Source organism: Oryctolagus cuniculus, chromosome X (assembly GCF_964237555.1).
Source record: "Oryctolagus cuniculus chromosome X, mOryCun1.1, whole genome shotgun sequence".
In the NCBI taxonomy this organism is placed as follows: domain Eukaryota; kingdom Metazoa; phylum Chordata; class Mammalia; order Lagomorpha; family Leporidae; genus Oryctolagus; species Oryctolagus cuniculus.
The window spans coordinates 24,630,493-24,651,437 of record NC_091453.1 but is presented as its reverse complement, the minus strand read 5'-3'; the positions used below and the strand labels follow the sequence as shown (position 1 = coordinate 24,651,437).

General features: G+C 45.3%; 1 protein-coding gene across 1 annotated transcript in view; it reads right to left on the bottom strand.

The window, feature by feature from the left end:
* Window positions 1-614, bottom strand: part of TSPAN7 (tetraspanin 7) — a 120,828-nt gene extending 120,214 nt beyond the window's left edge. The window contains exon 1 of the mRNA XM_017349860.3: window positions 446-614. Within this exon, the coding sequence (XP_017205349.1) occupies window positions 446-526 (81 nt within the window). The 5' untranslated portion in view covers window positions 527-614. The remainder of the gene's footprint in view (window positions 1-445) is intronic.
* Between the last annotated feature and the right edge of the window lie 20,331 nt (window positions 615-20,945).

Below are 20,945 nucleotides of genomic sequence, written 5' to 3'. Positions count from 1 at the left end.
AACCCTGCGTTCCCGCGCCCCCTCCTAGCCGGTCACAGGTTAGCCCCAAGAGAGGCGGCGAATGGGCTGGCAAAGTAGGGTAGGAGAGGTGTACAGAGAAAAACAGACGAATAAACCCGCAACTTTCCCCTGGGACTGACCCTATCCCGCCAGCTTAAAAACGAAATCAATGCATCACAAAATTGTTGCAAAGGTCGACAACCTGCAGTCACCGCCGCCACGCAGCCCCCTGCAGACTTCGCCCGGCTGGGTCCAGGGTCCCAGCAGCCGCGACCTACACCTTGCCATCCTCCAGCCCCGACCCAGGCAACCCCGCGCCCAGCGCCGGGGGCCGAGATTCGATTTTTGGCTTGGGTTTTCCCCGCACCGCACCTTCCTTTCTAAAAGCAGCAGCACAAGGACTGATGGACGGCGACCCGGCCACTGGCCAGGCGTGAGCACTCACCCAGAAGACGAAGGAGTAGATGATGAGGAGGGTTTTGAGACAGGTTATCACAGGTTTGGTCTCCATTCTCCTCGATGCCATACTACAGAGCTCAGGCAGCGGCGGCGGCGGCTGGCGGCGGGCGGGCGCGCGGGAGGGGGAGGGGAGGGGGAGGGGGAGGAGGCGGGGCTGGGCGGGGCGGGGGCGCGTGCAGCGAGAGGGCCCGCGCGCGCGCAGGCGAGGCTGTGCGTGTGCGTGAGCGCGAGCGCGAGCGCGAGCGCGAGCGCGCACCCCGCGGGAGCTCCTGCAGGAGCAGGGCCGAGCGACTGCGCATGCTTGGAAGACCGCTCCCGCCTGCAATCCCGCGCAGGCTCAGGCCCCTAGGCGAGGAGAGGGGCGGGGCGGACCAGACAGGGAATACCAGAGCCTAAAGGCGGGATCAGAGGTCAAAGGAACTTCGCCCAGGGCGCCTGGTCGTTTAGGTTTCTCCTTTGTACGCGGTAGATGCACCTGGCTCCGTGAGGCTTATGAGTGTCTCCGCCTCCTCGCCCCCGAATCAGTCACGGCTCTGCACTTGTATGCCTGGTGGGCGTTCTCAGATGGAAGCGGTTTCAGTAGTCATGCTTCGGCAACTAGCAGTCCTTGTCGGCCAGGAATAGACTGTGACAGGTGGCTGGAGGGATGATCAGAAACCCAGTAGCTCAGGCAGAGACCCCAAATCCTCACCACTAAAGCTATCTTTGGGCTCCCCAAGAGCTCCAGTGTGGGGATTGCCTCAAATTTAGAACTGATGGAACCAGATGACAAGAAGGTTCTACGTGAGAAATCATTCCTCATGCATGTAAGATGTTTTACAGATAAGAAAAACGTTTAACGTGCCTGAGAATCGTTTGTCCCACTAACAGATACAAACCACCTCACACTCATGAAGAGAGCTACATCAAGGAGGTCAGAATATAATATTGGGAAACAATTTGGCAGTTCCTGCAAATGTCGCACATAGTATTAACATATGACCCAGCCATTCCACTCCTAATTATCTGGCCAACAGAAATGAAAACACATGTCCGCACAAAAACTTGAGTATGAACGTTTACAGCACCATTATTCCCAATAGCCAAAAAGATGGAAAGAAATCAAGTGCCCATCAACTAATGAATGGGTAAGCAAAATGTGATATATGTGTTCAATGGAAAATTCTTCAGCCACAAAATGAATGAAGTATTGATATGTCGTGCAACATGAGTGAACTTTCAGAAATGCTAAATGAAAGAAGCCAGATCAAAAGATCACATTTCGAATGCTCCATTAATAGGAAACATCTAGAATAGACAAATCCCTGGAGACAAAAAATAGATTAGTGCTTGAAGAGGAGGTGGCAGGAATGAGGAATGACTCAAGGGTAGAGAGCATCTTTCTGGAGTGATGAGAATGCTCCGGAATCAGTGATGATAGTTGCACAAGTTTGTGAATATACTAAAAGCCAATGAATTGTGTACTTTAAAGAATGACTTTTGGGCTGATGCTATGGCGTAGTGAGTAAAGCTGCCACCTGCAGTATTGGCATCCTATATGGGTGCTGGTTTGAGTCCCGGCTGCTCCACTTCCAATCCAGCTCTCTGCTATGGCCTGGGAAAGCAGTAGAAGATGGCCCAAGAAGAAGCACCTGGCTTCTGGCCTCTTATCAGCACAGCTCTAGCCGTTGCAATCAATTGGGGAGTGGACCATCAGCTGAAAGACCTCTCTCTCTCTCTCTCTCTCTCTCTCTCTCCTTCTCTCTGTGTAATGCTTTCAAATAAAATAAATCTTTAAAAAAGAATGACTTTTATGGCATGTGAATTATATTGCAATAAAAAAGAATGTGCATTGCATCAAAATTTCTCAGGGCTGGTTTGTAGAGGAACATGGTGCAGATATTTTGAGAAATTTAGCTTGACTCTTGAGAGAATCTACAGTCAAAAAGAGAAACACCCTCACATGTTAACTCAATGGTGGACGATGTTAAGGATACCTTTTGTGAAAGAGTCAAAAATAGAATCAATGAAGTTTAGGAAAGGTCTGCCAAGGTCAGATGTTTTGGGGATAATAATTACCTCCAACAAGTTATACATGGTCCCAGGTCAGTGACGCCATTGTATGAACAAGACCCAACTATGAGGAAGAGGAGAACATGGTCAAGGAAGTGATCAATCAGAACCAAAGACTATGTGGGCATCGAGGGGAGTGAAGAGGAATGTGTGCAGGTAACAGGTTAGGGACTGATTAAACAAGATGTCTGTTATAAAAAAAAAAAAAGACTGCACAGTGATTCTCAATGTTAGTTGCTCATCTGCATCACCTGGAGAGATTTAAAACAAACATCTATGAATGCCTGCGCCCAGTCCCAGCTATTCTGAGTCATTTGTTGTGGGGCGAGGGCTCGGTGGGTTCTGCAGCTCCTCAGGTGATTCTAAGATGAAGCACACGTTGACAACGGCTGAGCCGACTGCAATGAGCTTACCTCCTACTTCGGAAAGGATCTTTCTCCTTCGCTTTCACAGTCCTGGGCTCATTCCTGTGGTTGCAGCAGCAGGGAAAGCGCACTGAGGACTTGAAGCCCAGTGAGCTCCTTTAACCTCAAATAGTCTTGGCCATGGACAGTTGCTATGTAAAGGAGTGAGAAATTTCAGTGTTCAGCCCTGCAAGGCCACTACTAAGCATTGCAGATCATTTGGTGAGTTAACAGATGAGGGTCACATGAGTTATGATACCCGTCAACTTAAACTAACTCACTGCTTCAGTTTGGAGCTTTTCTGGAATGTCTGTTCGATCTAAGTTCTTGAAATCTCCAACTGTTCTACAAAAATAAGATTTACATGTAAAGGGGCCAGCGCTGTGGCACAGCGGGTTAACACCCTGGCCTGAAGCGCCGGCATCCCATATGGGCGCTGGTTCTAGTCCTGGTTGCTCCACTTCCAATCCAGCTCTCTGCTGTGGCCTGGGATAGCAGAAGATGGCCCAAGTGCTTGGGCCCCTGCACCCGCGTGGGAGACCCGGAAGAAGCTCCTGGCTCCTGGCTTTGGATCAGCGCAGCTCCGGCCGTTGTGGCCAATTGGGGAGTGAACCAGTGGATGGAAGACCTCTGTGTGTGTGTGTGTGTAACTCTGACTTTCAAATAAATAAATCTTTAAAAATATTTACATGTAAAAATAAATATGTATATTCAGCAATGTAACCAACAGGTAAATTACCATAGCTCATAGCTATGTCCTTGTCACTCAAACTGTGCTCTGTGGTATAAGGTGACAAATCATCCCAGTTTTCCCGGACCTAAGGCATTTCCCCACATTCAGGATTCTCATTGCTACAACTGGGAAAGTCTTGAGAGGAACAGGCCGAGTCAGGCACCTTTTCCCTAAATTGACAGCATTGACATCCACCACCAGGATAGCTTATTGAAAACACAGAGCCTCAGCCCTCCCCCCCTCCCCACGTGCATGTTAGTAAGATCCCCAGAGGATTCACATGTACCGTAATATCTGTCAGTCTGTCCTGGATTTGTTAGTGGTGATGGTGGGGTAAGTTCTTGTCTTTGCACAAGAAAAAATTCAGACATGAGACAGAGAGCGGTGGTAAGCAAGGTAGCAAGGTCAGAAGGGAGGGGACGGAATCAGAGCGCCCACTCACTCGGGCTGGGGAAGGCAGGGTCACAGGGTTCCATGGAGAGAATGCACCTGGCAGGCCGGGCGGGCGGCTCAGCAGAGCGCTGAGAGCTGAGCGCAGTCTGTACTCACGCTGGGGCTTCTAAGGGGACGGGCCCAGTTCTCTCCGCGTCTCCCCCTCCTCCTCCTCCAGGACGAAGGGTTAGCTGAGTGTGCGTTAGGTGAATTCCTCCCAAGGGTTGAGGACTCAGTGCTGTCAGACGGGGGGGGGGGGGGGGGGGGGGGGGGGGGCGCGCCTGGCGCCAGACAGAGGGGCTGCCCTAGGGTGCCTGCCCTGGGGGAAAGCTGTGAAGGTTTTATTGCTCCACATTGTCTGGCGAGGTAGCCCACGTGGTACTGAGGAGAGAGCTTTCCTGGGGCGGGAAGGCTGGGACCGCCTGGAGAGTTACTGGGCTCTGGGCAGGACTTGGTAGTGTGAAATCCTGGGCTGCTTCCCAGGGGAGCTTCTGCAGCTGCTTTGTCTTCCTGAGGCCCCTTTCATACACATAGGCTGATTTCTATCTTACTGTCTAACACATTGACTTGCGTCCCCCAAAAAGCTATGTTGAAGTCCTAATTCCAGTACTTCAGACTGTGACCTTATTTGGAAATAAGGTTGTTGCCGATATAATTATTTAAGTTAAAATGAGGTCATGCTGGAGTAGCGTGGGCCCTTAATCCAATTCAACTGCTGTCCTTGAAGAAGTATCATGAGGACAGGGCCATGTGAAGACACAGAAATGCACAGGAAGAAAGCCATGTGACAACAGAAGCAGAGACTGCCATGAAACACCTGGAAGTCAAAGAACACCAAGAATAGCTGGACACCTCCAGAGGGTGCTGGCCCTTTAAATCCTGACCGATGGCCTCCAGAACTGTAAGAGATCACATTGCTATTTATTTAAGCCACCAAAGCTGTAGTTGTTACAACAGCCACAGGAAACTAACTCATGTCTAAGATTCTCGACTCTACACTTTGACAAAATACAACTGGAGCTACCATATTTCCTAGCAATTCCACTCCGACGTATGTACCCAGAAAAATTGAAAGCAGGTGCTCAAAAACTTCCACAGGAATGTTCACAGCAGCTCTATTGACAATGACCAAAGGGTGGAAACAATCTACATAAATGTCCATCAAGTGATGAGTGGAGAAACAAAGCGTTGTGTCTCCATACAATGGGATTTTATGCGGCTATAAAAAATAGGGCCGGCACTGTGGCATAGCCGGTAAAGCCACCGCCTGCAGGGCCGGCATCCTATATGGGCGCTAGTTTGAGACCCAGCTGCTCCACTTCCGATCCAGCTCTCTGCTATGGCCTGGGAAAGCAGTAGAAGATGGCCCAAGTGCTTGGGTCCCTGCACCTGCGTGGGAGACCCACAAGAAGCTCCTGGCTCCTGGCTTCGGATCGGCACAGCTACAGCCATTGTGGCCATCTCAGGAGTGAACCAGCAGATGGAAGACTTCCTCTCTCTCTCTGTCACTCTACCTTTCGAATAAATAAATCTTAAAAAAAAAAAAAAGTAATGGTATGCCAGTACCTGGTGCAACATTATGCTAAGTGAAGGAAACCAGACACAAAGGCCACACGTTGTGTGATTCCATCAGTATACACTATCCAGAATTGGCAAATCTGGAGAGACAAAAGGAAGATGAGTGGTTACTGGGGGAAGGAGGGAATACGAAGTCACTGCTTAATGGGTATGGGGTGTCCTCTTAGAGAAATAAATAGGTTCTCCAGCTAGATAGTGCTGATGGCTGCACATCACTATGAATGTACTTAAACCACTGAATCACACCTTTCAGTTGCTTAAGTGATGAGTTTTATGTTATGCGTATATCACCATACAAAGAAATGATATGAAGTTCACGGGGATGGGTGTGCAGCCTTGCAGTGAAGACCCTTGTGAAGACACCCGTGTCCCCTATCAGAGTGCTTGGGGTAGATCCCCACCGCTAACTCCTGATTCCAGCTCCCTGCCAATGCAGACACTTGGAAGCGGCACTCATACTCAACTGTTCGGATCTCTGCCACACATGTGGGAGACCTAGATTGAGTTCCTGGCTCCTGGCTCCTGGCTTTGGACCGAACCAGGCAAGCCCAAGCTGTTATGGGCATTTGGGGAGTGACCAGCAGATGGGTCCAATCTCTCTCTCCCTCTCAATCTCTCTTTCCCTCATAAATAAATGAGTAAAGTTGTTGTAAGTTCATGGAAAATTGAATTAAAAACATAAGTTTAGGAGCACGTATTGTGGTACTACATTTAAGTTACATCTGGGATACCTGCATCTCGTACCAGAGTGCCTGGGTTCAGGTCCTGCCTCTGCTTCTGATCCAAATTCCTGCTAATGTGCATCCTAGGTGGCATCAGACAATGGCTCAAATATTTGGGCCCCTGTCACCCATGTAGGAGATCCAGTTGGAATTCCAGGTTTCAAGCTTCAGTCTAACCCAACTCTAGCTGTTGCAGGCATTTGGAGAGTTAACAAGTAGATGGAAGATCTTCCTCTGCCACTATGCCTTTCAAATAAAAATTTAAAAATAAATGTTTTTTAAAAAGACAAATTTATTTTGAGGGAAAAATGTAAAAGTCTATGTAAGATTTTTTTCACACTATGCATTTTCCATGACCTTTTTGAAGACCCCTCAAATACATGGATTTTAAAACTTACCTTGTGGGGCTGGCACTGTGGCATAGCAGGTAAAGCCACTGGCATCCCATATGGGCGCTGGTTCGAGACCCAGCTACTCCACTTCTGATCCAGCTCTCTGCTATGGCTTGGGAAAGCAGTAGAAGATGGCCCATGTCCTTGGGCCCCTGCACCTGCGTGGGAGACCTGGAAGAAGCTCCTGGCTCCTGGCTTCAGATTGACTCAGCTCCAGCCATTGTGGCCATTTGGGGAGTGAACCAGCAGATGGAAGACCTCTCTGCCTCTGCCTCTCTGTAGTTCTGCTTTTCAAGTAAATAAATAAATAAATCTTTAACAATAAAAAACTTACCTCATGACAAAACAAACTTCTTTTAATTCAATGTAGCACAAGTATTTTGAAGTACCCCTGTATATAACTACAGCGAGTCCAAAGATCCTGGGGCCTGAAGAAATGGTGCACTCAGGGAACTGAAGGAAGATCAGCAAAGTTCAACAGCAGCAGACAATGAAGGTGTACAGGAGGCTACAGAGAATTCAGCCATCCGGGTCTTTTTAGGCATCACCAAGTATATCCATCTTCTGCCTAAAAGCAAGGGAAGCTTTCACTTTTAATTTGCTTTCAGTTCAGCAAGGAGACCTGGACTGCCACCAAGTACCTACTTGGTTGCTGCTCCTCTCCTGTCACTCCCTTAATCTGTTGTTCACACAGCACTTAGAGTGATCTTGTTCAAACACAAACCGTATCATGTTGCGCCCTTGCTTTAAACCTTCAAGTGGCTTCCCCCAAATCAAATTTGAACACTTTAGTCTGGCTGACACAGCATACAGGAGCTGACGCCGACTTTCTCGGCCGTTCCTCTCCCTTTGGCCTTGCGTTTCAGATGCTCTGGACTTTTCTATTCTCATCAAATTTTCTCTTTGTTTATTTATTTGAAAGAGCACTCTCATCTGCTGGTTCACTCTCCAAACGCCTCCAATGGCTAGGACTGAGCCAGGAGCCAGGAGCTCCATCTAGGTCTCTCACATAGGAGGCAGAATCCCAACCACTTGAACCATCACCTGCTGCCTTCAGGGTGTGTATTAGCTGGAATCTGGAATCAGAAGCCAGAGGCAGGACTCGAACTCAAACTGTGGGACACAGGTGTCCAAAGAAATTTCCTAACGTCTATGCCAAATGCCTGCCCCTTGGCTTGCTTTCTATTCGTTTCTCCCAAGGGTCTTAGTATCTGACCCTCTCTCTGGCACATTTCAGCCCCTAGACTCTGAATGATTTGTCCCTTCCTTTCTGGCATTCTGATCTCAGTATAGATGTCACCTCTTTAGAGAGGGCATTTCACCTGAAAATAGATACCCAGTCAACCACCTGTTCTAATTCTCTAACGTTTCCTTATTTATGTGCTTGCTGTTCTGTCTCGCTTTGTCTTTGCCTGTGTCTTCCACTAAAATGTAGTCTGTGCAAGGGAAATTATTTTTGTCTGTTTTGTTCACTATTATATCCTTAGCACCTAGATACTGTGGAAACTGAAGACAAATGATTGCACAGATGAATGGTACATAGCAGGAACTTAATAGAGGAGTGCTGACTGCTTGAACAGGAGTGTGATGTTTTAAATGGGCCTTGAAATATGAATAAGATAATGGTGGTATTTGAAGATTGGAGAAGACGCTCGTTACAGGCTGGAAACAGCATGAACAAAGACAGCTTGAATAAGAGCAGAGAACTTACTCAGAAAAAATGGTGGGGCTCACACCAGAGGACCCAGAAAGGGAGACAGAGATGCCAACTGGAATGTGGTGGCGCGGTTCGATCCTCTACTGTAGGCTGCGGAGAGTAGATGAGGGTCTCTCCGTAGGAGAGTGATGCGATCTGGCCTTTGTTTTAGAAAAGTAACTTGGGGGAGCAGCGTGAAGGAAGACCGGTTACCGAGGGAAGAGACTAGAAAGGAAGAAAAAGAATTACGAGGTAACTGCAATAGCCTCATTGGGAGCTGAGGACTTGACCTAGGAAAGTGGCGGTGTGGTTAGGGAGGAGGGCAGGTGCAAAAAAATGGGTCTCAACACTGGCTGCCTCAGAATCCCCTGGGGAGCTTTTACATTTTTGAATACCTGAGCGTTCTCCTTGTCCGGAGAAGCTGATCAAATCAGCCTGTGAAAGGGCCACAGAAATTGGTATTTTTGGAAAATTCCCCAGATGTTTCAGTTGGGACAGATTAAAGAAACTGCTCAGAAAAAAAGACTATGGTTCTCAGTGACAAGCAGATCAGGGTGATGGGAGAAAATATTATTGACTTCTGATGGAAAGCCTGGAGGACAGCTTTTAAAACACATAAGCCCAGGGTGGGTGTTTGGCACAGTGCTTAAGCCTCCACTTGGGATACTCACATCCCATATTAGAGTATCTGGGTTCGATTCCCCACCCAGCTCCAGACTCCAGCTTCCTGCCAATGCAGGGAGTGATGATGGTTCAAGTAATTGGGTCCTTGCCATCCACATGGGAGACCTGGATTCAGTTCCTGATTCCTGGTTTCAGCCCAGCCCAGTCCCAGCTTTTGGGGGCATTTGGGGAGTGAACCAGTGGATTTGAGGTTTCTCTCTGCCTTTCAAATAATTGATTGATTTAAAACAACACCTACAACACTGATACATAGTATTTCTAAATAATGAACCAGCACAGAGTTATTAGAAAGTGTGTATATGAAGAACTTTCTTGGTCACAGAGGGGAATTGTTATTATAGTACTAAGAAAAAGGCAAACAACAGAAAAATGTATTATGCAGCGTAGCCTTAACTATGTAAAAACACAGTGGTGCTAACACATGGAGAGATCATGCATGATTTGATTTTCTCTTTTCATAGTTACTCTATTCCCCCAAAATTTTTAAAGGTTTATATTATGTATTTTAAAGGCAGAAAGAGGGAGGGAGACTTTCATCCACTGGTTCATTCTGCAAATGGTCACAATGACCAGGGCTGGGCCAGGCCAAAACCAGGAGCCAGGAACTCCATCCAGGTCTCCCACATGGGTGGCAGAGGCCCAAGTATTTGGGCCATCCTCTGCTGCTTTCCCATGCACAGAGGAAGGGAGCCAGACCAGAAGCAGACCAGCCAGGACTCAAACTAGCATTCATACGGGATTCCAGCATTTTAAACCACTGAGCTACAATATGGACCCCTATGTCCTCATATTTCTAAATGATCGTATATTACATCCATAACTAGAAAAAATTATAGAAAGGAAGCCCGTAAGATTCAAATATTAAAGTTTTAGGAGTTAAGGGGGAAAATCCTGAACTATTCTGAAAACTGGTTTATATGAAATTTGAACATATATCTCACCATCTATATTTCTATATTTATTAATATATCTGGTGTTTCCAGGGTCCCTACATGAGCAACCGAAAATAGCTTTTACCCTGGCGTTCAGAAATGTCTACAGGACTGAGACTGGATCTGTTAGGATTAGGTTTGCAAAAGGTACTCAGGAAAGCACTCAACCAACGAAGGGCAGGAGCTGAGCTTAGCAAACTTGATTCAAGGGCCTTGGTAATCATCAGAGGGTCAGGACTGTTCCGAGAACAGCTTGATATAGATATAGAGCGAATGATGCAGGCCCTCATGTTTCTTCCCTGAGCCTTGGAGATTAAGAAAAAGGCTAGGGGCCAGTGCTGTGGTGTAGCTGGTAAAGCCACCACCTGCAGTGCTGGCATCCCATATGGGCACGGGTTCGAGTCCCAGCTGCTCCTCTTCCGATCCAGCTCTCTGCTATGGCCTGGGAAAGCCGTAGATGACCCAAGTCCTTGGGCCCCTGCACCCACTCGGGAGACCTGGAAGAAGCTCCTGGCTCCTGGCTTCAGACTGGTGCAGCTCCAACCATTGCAGCCATTTGGGGGAGTGAACCAGTGAATGGAAGACCTCTCCCCCCCCCCAACCTCCGCCTTCTCTCTCCGTGTAACTCTGACTTTCAAATAAATAAAGAAATATTTTTTAAAAAAAGGAAAAGAAAAAGGCTAGGGGCCGGCGCCATGGCGCAGTAAGTTAATCCTCTGCTTGTTGCACCGGCATCCCATATGGGCGCCGGTTCTAGTCCCTTCTGCTCCTCCACCAATCCAGCTCTCTGCTGTGGCCTGGGAGGGCAGTGGAGGATGGCCCAGGTGCTTGGGCCCCTGCACCCACATGGGAGACCGGGAAGAAGCTCCTGGCTCCTGGCTTCGGATGGGTCCAGCTCCGGCCATTGCAGCCATTTGGAGAGTGAACCAACGGAAGGAAGACCTCTCTCTGTGTCTCTCCCTCTCACTGTCCATAACTTTGCCTCTCAAATAAATAAATAAATAAATAAATCTTTAAAAAAAAAGAAAAAGGCTAGATTACAAAAATGTTCATAAAGATATAGGAAGTACAAAAAGTTTTGTAGCCAATATAGGCTCCTTAGCAAAAACATAACAGGGACAAAAGGTACTGTTCTTATTTTAACAGAATGATAGTTGAATGGCTCAGAACATTGGGTGAAACCACAAGAGACTCAGACAATGTCTTCAAAACAGAACAAGCTCTAAGGAAGGAAGATGGTGATGCCACTTAGTAACAGGACTGATAAGGGCAGCACTTGGAGATAGTTGGGAGACTGAGTTGTACATCCAAGTGCCACCTCCCTTCATACTGAGAACTTCCAGAACATGGCAGAAAGAATTTCAGATGGGTGGAGTTCTTCAATTTTTTTTCAGTAAATATTTGAGAGAGAGAAACAATCCCATCTGCTAAATTAACTCCCCAAATGCCAGCAATGGGGGAGGGGAAAAGTGCAGCCAGGTCTCCCCCATGGGGGGCAGAAACCCAATTACTTGCACCATTACCCCTGCCTCTCAGAGTCTGCATTGGCAGGAAACTGGAGTCAGGAGTCAGAGCTGGGAATTGAACCCAGATATTCACTGTGGGATACAGGCATCTTAACTACTAGGATAAATGCCCACTCCCTGTTGTTGTCTTTTGACCTAGTAATTCCTTCTCTATGAATTTACACTAAAAAAATGCATGTAGAATATGTCTGCAAGAACATGAATCACAAAATTCATTATTGGAAAATAGTGAAAAATGGAAACAACTCAAATATTCATCTGATTTGACATACACATATTCATTCATTCTATAAAATTATTGACCACCTACAATTTTTCAGATATGTTTCTAAGCATTGGGCATTCCTATAGCTGTGAGCAAAATAAATAAGGTTCTTATCCTCAGAGAACATGCACTCTGCTGAGGAAGACAAACCAATGGGATAGAATTGTACGCTACATTTTTAAATACTGATACAGTGAACTATAGTGAAACAAAGAACACATCAAGACAAAATATATCATACAGAGCCAACATTGTGGCATAGTGGGGAAAGCCACTACCTAAGACCCCAGCCTCCGCTGCAGGTGCCAGTTCATGTTCCAGCTACTCCACTGTGATCCAGCTCCCTGCTGATGGCCTGGGAAAAGCAGCAGAGGATGACCCAAGTGCTTGGCCCCTGCCACCCACATGAGAGACCCCAATGAGGCTCCTGGCTTTGGCCTGGCCCAGCACTGGCTGTTGTGGCCGTCTGGAAGATTTTCTCTCTCTCTGTCTCTGTCTCTCTCTCTCTCTCTGTAATTATTTCAAAATAAACAAATCTTTTAAAAAACACATCATACATAATACTTCAGTCCTAAATAACAGAAGGACATTATAAAATCGTCTGTGATTGGAATCAGGTGATGCATTAGGGTTTTCATACTGAAACATTCAGGATAAACATACATGACAATCTCTGAATGGTATTAGAAAGGAATGTCACCTATGAAAATGCTCACTTGTTTTTTTCTTACTGGCAGTACTACATTTGTAATAAAAATTTGAAACAATCAATGAAATGCATAGAGGCTAAACCCATAAACAGTTTTTGAAAAGTCGCTTTAGGGACCTTTATTTATCCTGTGGCTATTGGGACCTAAGGAAATGTAGGTAACATGTTGTGTATAATTATGGTTTAGGAATTACTCCTGCAGATTTCAACCAAGTGAGAATACAACATGAAGACAGGGATTTGGAGGTAAACTCTGTGATTACAGAGTCGCATGGAAATCACCAGTGTGCTTCCCAGCATGATGAACACAAATTTACTCACGGAGGGATACAGCAGAGCTGTCGGGGCGGGGGAGATGAAGGGTCCCCAGCTATATTCATTCTAGATTCTTGTTTCTGCATGAGATAAGAACTCAAAGAAGACATGGATGAAATGCAAGAATGGCAATATTCATTTTTTCTTTTTTTTTTTTATTTGAAAGAGTTAGACAGTGAGAGAGAGAGACAGAGAGAAAGGTCTTCCTTCCATTGGTTCACCCCCCCCAAATGGCTGCCACGGCCGGAGCTGCGCTGATCCAAAGCCAGGAGCCAGGTGCTTCTTCCTGGTCTCCGGCACGGGTGCAGGTGCCCAAGCACTTGGGCCATCCTCCACTGCCTTCCCGGGCCACAGCAGAGAGCTGGACTGGAAAAGGAGCAACTGGGACAGAATCCGGCGCCCCAAATGGGACTAGAACCCGGGGTGCCAGCACCGCAGGTGGAGGATTAGCCAAGTGAGCCACGGCGCCGGCCCCAAGCAATATTTACTTTGAAAGATATAGAACATACATTCAGAGGTGAATATGGGCAGCCCCATGAGGAGAGACGTCCATCATGAGGAGAATCCACATGGACCCTAGTGCAATAGTCCCCTTTAGTGGGTAGGGGCTGGTGCCCTAGTTGAACATACAGATGCACTGGGATTTGGGTGGAGTTCCGTGTGCATGATATCCTCTGGGAAGGTCTGCATGGTGTCGCCATGTGAAACTCAGTGTATATGTGTCCATCATGGCTTCTTCATTGTGGAGAAGGCTCAGGTGCATCATGGGAAAGAGGGTGTGCTGAATTGTCCTGGAAAGAGATGGAGTTAAGACAGCAGGACAAAGAGACACAGAGGTCGCTGGAAACCACCCCCTCCTGGCCCCCAGCTCCTTTGTTCCTGACTCCCTGCCTAGCCTATATCAGAACCATGTAGAGATGCTCCAGTATATATATTATCTGTTCCCCGTTGAGCTCAAAGAGGACATGTCTCTCCTTAAGTACTTTTATTATAAACTAAATATCATTGTCCATTGGGTTCAAAAACTATCCCACTGATATCTTTGCTTTCCACATTTTATGCTATGTCTCCAAAGAAACAACCTAAATATCGAGCAAGGGGGATTAGTCTTAAAGTGATAGTACTGTGCAGTAATTTTTCATGTAGCTCTTTGCTATAGTTTCAGTGTCTCACAGAGATCTAGAAATCCACAAACAACATTTTTCAGATTCCTTTCAAAACTGCCTTCCTTCTAAGTTTCCTGGCGGAAAGCACTGATGAGAAGACTATCACGTGGGCAAAAAGAACAGCCCTTTGTCTCTGTCTCTGGAGATCTGTCCACCAGCAGTAGCGCAGAAACAGTGACGACAGGAAACTTCTTGTTTTCAAAACACCTGTGGCAGTTTTATTCGTAAAAGTAGTGCAGCTTTCTGGTTTCTAGGCAACATACACTGTGGCCAGTTGTTTTCAAAACTGTCCAGAATTTTCTCTCTTGTTCCAGGCCCATTTTCAGTGTGACTTGGTAGCTCTTTCCATGAAAAAAAAAAAAAGCAGAAACTGTTTCTTCTGTCTTTGAACCTGGGCTAGCCTTGTTCCTTACTTGGAACAATAAAGTGCCTTCAGAATGGCATTGTGATAGTGCCAGGCTTAGGCCTCTAGAGAAACCGTGGGCTTCTGCTCACCTCCTTGGCACACGGTGACCGTCATGGGAATAGGCCCAGTTTAGCCTGCTGGAGAATGAGCAGCCATGTGCATCAGAGTCTATCCAGCTCTCTTGTCACAGCTGGTGCATCAACTATATAAGGGAGCCCAGCCAAGATCTGCAAAACCAACCCACAACCAAGCACGGATGCGTCGGGGGTTGGGGGGGGGGGGCTCGGCTGAGACCAGAGAACTGCCCAGATGAGCTGGCATAAAATTGTTTCTTAAATTAATGTATTGGTATGCCAGTAAGTTTGGAGTGGTTTCTTACACAGCATTACCTAACTAATACACACTTTTCTCCTTTTTGCTTTTTCAGCACTTTTCATGTCTTCGCAGCTAATTACCAACATTAACTCCTCAATATATGCAGTGGTTTCTGCTTGCTTGACTGGAAGTTGACTTACAAATGCCATGTCCATAGAATGAAATTCTGAACATCCATCAGATTCATGATAGAGTACAGTATTTTGGCACAAGAGATTTCCCATATTGTGTTTTTAACTAAAAAAGTGAAATTGGTGGCCAGCAGGGACAGTTTGTGTCTCAGCTGCTCCACTTTGGATCCAACTCTTTGTTACTGTACCTCGGAAAGCAGCAGAAGATGGCCCAAGTGGTTGACCACTCATGTGGGAGACCTGGAGGAAGCTCCTGGCTCCTGGCTTTGGATCGGCTCAGCACCAGCCATTGCAGCCAACTAGGGAGTGAACTAGCTGATGGAAGATCTCTCTCTCTCTCTCTCTCTCTCTCTCTCTCTCTCTCTCATTCTGTGTGTGTGTGTGTCTCTCTCTCTGTCATTCTGCCTTTCAAATAAATAAATAAATAAATAAATCTTTTTAAAAATGAAATTGACAAAAGTGCACATAGCCTCATGCCAAGTTGGAGATAATAAATGTGTTGTGTTTCAAAAAGTTTGTGGAAATAGAAGGAAAAGGTAAGTTTATCCTGGTGCAAAAAATTTTGAAATCCATGTGTGGTTTTTTGTAGTAGGTATTTTCCATGCATTTTTAAAGACCTCTCTTGAGGCCGGCACCGTGTCACAGTAGGTTAATCCTCCGCCTGCGGCACCAGCGTCCCATATGGGCGCTGGTTCGAGTCCTGGTTGCTCCACTTCCAGTCCAGCTCTCTGCTAAGGCCTGGGAAAGCAGTAGAAGTCCTTGACTTTATACTTTGTGTGTCCGTGTGAGTGCAAACTGTTGAAATCTTTACTTAGTATAAACTAAGTTGATCTTCTGTATAGAAAGATAATTGAAAATGAATCTTGATGAAGAATGGGATGGGAGAGGGAGTGGGAAATGGGATGGTTGCGGGTGGGAGGGAGGTTATGGGGGGAAGTTGTACTTTCAAAATTTATATTTATTAAATAAAAGTTGAAAAAAAGAAATCCTTGGGCCCTGCACCCACATGGGAGACCAGGAAGAAGCACCTGGCTCCTGACTTCGGATGGGTGCAGCTCTAGCCAGTGTGGCCATTTGGAGAGTGAACCAACGGAATGAAGAGCTTTCTCGCTAAAAAAATAAATAAATAAATAAAGACCTCTCTTGAATTTAGTTATATGTATGTATTTATACATATAAGTTGATAGGTGTATATATATATATAAACTTTGGAGATGTTCATGTAAATATGAATGCATATTCATAATTTTTAATTTTGATCTAATAATTTTATAATTTTTATTTACATTTTCAACATTTATTAAAGGTTCTATAGAAGCTCTTGTTTCATTTATAATGAAAAGGGTTTTGTTTTGAATTATTTTGAATTTTTCAGGAATCTAGATTGGTATTTGCTCTGCAGGAGTCCTGATACCCTCTGCAACTCCCTTTTTAGCAAGGTATTTGGAGTGATTGCCCCTCCCCCCACATTAGGTGATGTAAGAAGACTGTCTTATCTCTCTAACAGTATTCCAAGATAGTTTGCCCTCTGATCCATGAGCATTTAGCAGAGTCTGTAGTGAGACTTAAACGTTTTTTCTTTCTGCCCTCTTTCTAAAGACTCCATGTCACACAGCAGCTGCTGAAACATCCATCTGACTTGTATCCCCTGTATGTGTCTAACTCTCGATAATTCCCTCTGAAGGTGTGTGACTCTTTGATTACTGAGAATCTTTTATTAAAGGAATATTATACTTTTACCCTGACTCTGATACCCGTGATAAATACCATATTCCTATGACATGAAAGGTAGAATTGATTGAGACTTGACTTAGAAGATTTCAGTCAAAAAGATGATAGTTCTGGGAACCCTGAACTGGTTCTATACCCAGTTTTTATCATTTTAGTCATTTGTATCTTGTTAATTAACCTTGATTTTGAAATTCAAATGCTAATTAATGTGCACTGACTTCAGTTGAATCATTTTCTGCATAACGGCAACTAATCTATTTTAGTTAGGTTCATTTATTAGAGAATTATCCTTGATTGCACTTTAATAAACCAATACACAAAATGAATGTATTACAATTCTTTCAGGGCTGGCCCTGTGGCATAGCAGATAAAACCACCTCCTGTGTTACCAGCATTCCATCTGGGCATCGGTTCAAATCCCAGATGCTCCACTTCTGATCTAGCTCCCTGCTAGTGGCCTGGGAAAGCAGCAGAAGATGGCACAAGTGCTTGGTCCCTTGCACTCACATGAGAGACCCTGAAGAAGCTCATGGCTCCTGGCTTCAGATCGGCCCAACGCTGGCCATTGTAGCCATGATGGAAGTGAACCAATGGCTGGAAGACCTCTCTCTCTCATTCTGCCTTTCAAATAAATAAATAAATAAATAAATATCTTTCTGTGTTGTTATAATAAAATGTACTTTAAACTCTGAAACATGCAGATGTATTTGAACATAGACCAGAGCCTCATCTTACTGAAATGTGCAGGTAGCTACCTTTAAGGTGAAGCCTGGAGCGGCATGGCTGAAGTGGAGCAGAGCATTTTGGGGACGAGCACTGAGTCACCAGCTGAAATCTGTCAATGTTGATATATATATGACCCTGACCCTAAACTTCCTGTTGTTAGAATTATCTTCATCAGTGTGCTGATGCCTTCTAATAATTGGGTTATATCATCATCATAAGTGGAGCTATTTGTTGCTCAACTGATGACATCAGGATTTGAACCCTAATAATCTGATCTGAAAGGCTCCACTCTTTTTTTTAGATTTATTTCATTTATTTGAAAGACAGAGTTACAGAGAGAGAGACAGAGACAGAGAGAGAGGTCTTCCATCCGCTGGTTCACTCCCCAGATGGCCGCAATGGCCAGAGCTGAGCTGATCCAAAGCCAGGAGCCAGGAGCTTCTTCTGGGTCTCCCACACGGGTGCAGAGGCCGAAGGACTTGAGCCATCTTCTACTGCTTTTCCAGGCCATAGCAGAGAGCTGGATCAGAAGTGGAGCAGCCGGGACTCGAACAAGCACCCATATGGGATGCCGGCACTTCAGGCCAGGGTTTTAACTCACTGCGCCACAGCACTGGCCCCGAAAGGCTCCCCTCCTAACAATAGGTTTTTGAGTCATTATCTGAGTTGCTTTGTGCATCTGACACCAGTTTCCCCATCTGTAAAGTGGGGATATTAATAGCACTTATCTTAATGTCTTCACGTAAGAAAGTATATGTGAAGTGTTTGGAACAATTCTGGCATGGTGAATGCTGAATAACGGTTAGTTATTGTTCTAATAACACCATGTCACTTCCTTATTATAGAAGTTTAGATCTAAAGTTCCCTTAAGTAATCCTTAAAGATTACTAAATTCATTCTTTTCAACTGCAGGTAAAAATCTGCTAGTGGATTTTCTTAAGGGAAAGGCTCTCTTCCAGTATTTAATGATAATAATAATAATAATAATAGAATAGAAAATATCAAAGTGCAATGTGTGTAAGAAGTGTTGATTCATGAGAAAATTGTTTTAGGGGGATAGCAGATATCACTGACACTCTGCCTGTATCACCTCAGGTCCCTTCTACTGGTTCTGCTCACGCCCCCAGCACATTTGTGCCTCCCTCCTAAAGGATCTTCCCTAGAGTTCAGAGGACCACCATTCAGCTATTGTGCTGTTAATTATTTTTACTGCCCCGTAACACGTTTCAAAAATTCAATGACTTACAGCAACAAATGTGGGGTGGGCATTGTGGCCCAGCTGCTTATGACACCGGCATACCCTACTGAAGCACCAGTTTGAGTCCTGGCTGCTCTGCTTCCAATCCAGGTCCCTGCTGACATGCCTGGGAAAGCAACAGAAGACAGTCCAAGTACGTGGGTCCCTGACACCCATGGACAAAACCTGACTGGAGCTACAGGCTCCTGGCTTCAGCCTGGCCCAGTCCAACCTCTTGCAGGCAGGCTCTCTCTCTCTCTCTCTCTTCACCCCTCCCTCCCCATCTCTGTCACTCTGCCTTTCAAATAAATTGGTTTTGTTTTGTTGTTGTTGTTGTGTGTGTGTGTGTGTGTGTGTTTTGTAACAACCATTTATTATCTCACACCATTTCTGAGGGTCAGTCATCCCGGAGCAGCTTAGTTGAGTGGCCTCTGGCTCAAGATCTCTCATGAGACTTCAGTGAGGATGTCAGCCAGAGGTGCAGTCGCCTCCAGGCTTAACTGAGACTGGAGGGTCTGCTTTCAAACTCGCGTGGCTGTTGGCAGATCTTGGTCCCTTGTTGGTCGTCAGCTGGATCCATCGGCTCCTTACCACAAGAGTTCACTATAGAATGGGTCCTTGCTTTCCCCAGAGCCAGTGATCCAAAGAAGAGAATCCAAGATGAATGCCACCATTGTTTATATCTTAATCTCAGAAGTGACATGCCATCACTTCTGCTGTGTTTTATTTGTCACACAGACCAACCATGGTACAGCGTAGGAGGGAACTATACAAAGGTGTAAGTATCACAAGGCAGGGATCATTGGGGACCACCTTTGGGGCTTGAGAGCCACAGGCGGCATGAGCTGAAGTGTCTGGAAAGTTGCATACTGCTGGCATGAACTGGAACCAATGATTGGTGAGAAAAATATTGAAAGTCCAGCTTCCTTGCCTTAGGCAGGCAAACTCCAGGAAGTATTTTACGTAGCAGACCTCTGTTTGGAATCTGGCTGAGACTGAGATTTCACCTGAAATGGCACTGTTGGTTAACTCCACCCCTCCCTCCTGGTTCCTCTACTTCCACAGCAGCTTCTGGAAACATAGCCTTGAGAAATCACTTGTACTCAAATCCCTGTTTCAAAATCTGCCTCTGAAACACCCGACATAGAGCAATGTGTGCTGGAGGTGGTGTGTGCATGTGTACTGGGTCAACATAAAACATTTCTTACTGTAAGTCATGGTCAAAAATATTGAATTAAAAAAACCAACTCTAATCTGGATAACTGAATCTGTACCCATTAAATAATAATTTCCTCCCTCAGCCCTTTTCATTTTACAACTGAGTAAACTGAAGCCCAGACAGGTGAGATGACTATCCCATGGTTACCCAACCCTTAGTGGTTACATGAGCCCTTGATTTTATTTTGACTTCCTATACTAAGCCTCTGGAGGTAAAATCATTTCCATTAGCTTAAACTCCAACTCTGCCACTTGATAGTTGGGTGTTATATGTCAGTTTGGTCCCTCTGGGCCTTGATCCCCTCATCTGTAACATGGGTATTTTAACTGCTCTGAGTAGCAAGAAAGGGCTGCACAGAAATAAAATCAAATCGTGGCTCTACTGGTCACTGGCTTCTTTTTCTAATTTGTTTTTTATTGTGGTAAAATCCATATAATGTGAAATTTACTATCTTACCCATTTTTAATTGTACAGTTCAGTGGTATTAAGTACATTTATATTGTATAACCGTCAGTATCATTTATCTCCATAACTCTTCACATCATGCAAAACTGAATCTCCATTCATTAAACAGTAACCCTCCATTTCCCTCTCCCACATCCCCTGCCAACCACCATTCTACTTTCTGTCTCTATGATTTACCATTTACGTAGGCTGTTTGACCTTGGGCAAATAATGCATTTTCATTTCTCTCATCATTGGTGAAAAAGACTAATACTTTCTAGAGTATAGTTTATCAAAATACCTGGTGTATACAACCAATGACAGCTGAAGTCATCATGTATGTGGAAGCACTTTGTAAACTACAAAGCACCATTAAAATGTGAGTTATTGTTATGACACTACACCTAAGGAACACTCTAAATTCTGATTGTTTGGGGTTGTATTGCAAAGCATTATGAATTTCTGAGCAACCTCATATCATTATTTTCAAGAAAAATATGTTAACAGTATCACCTAGTTTGCTTTCTTTTTTTTCTTTGAAACAGCAAAGTAAATTATCTTTATGGGTAAACTACTTAAAATATTTTTCCAAATGAGTGATATCATATTTT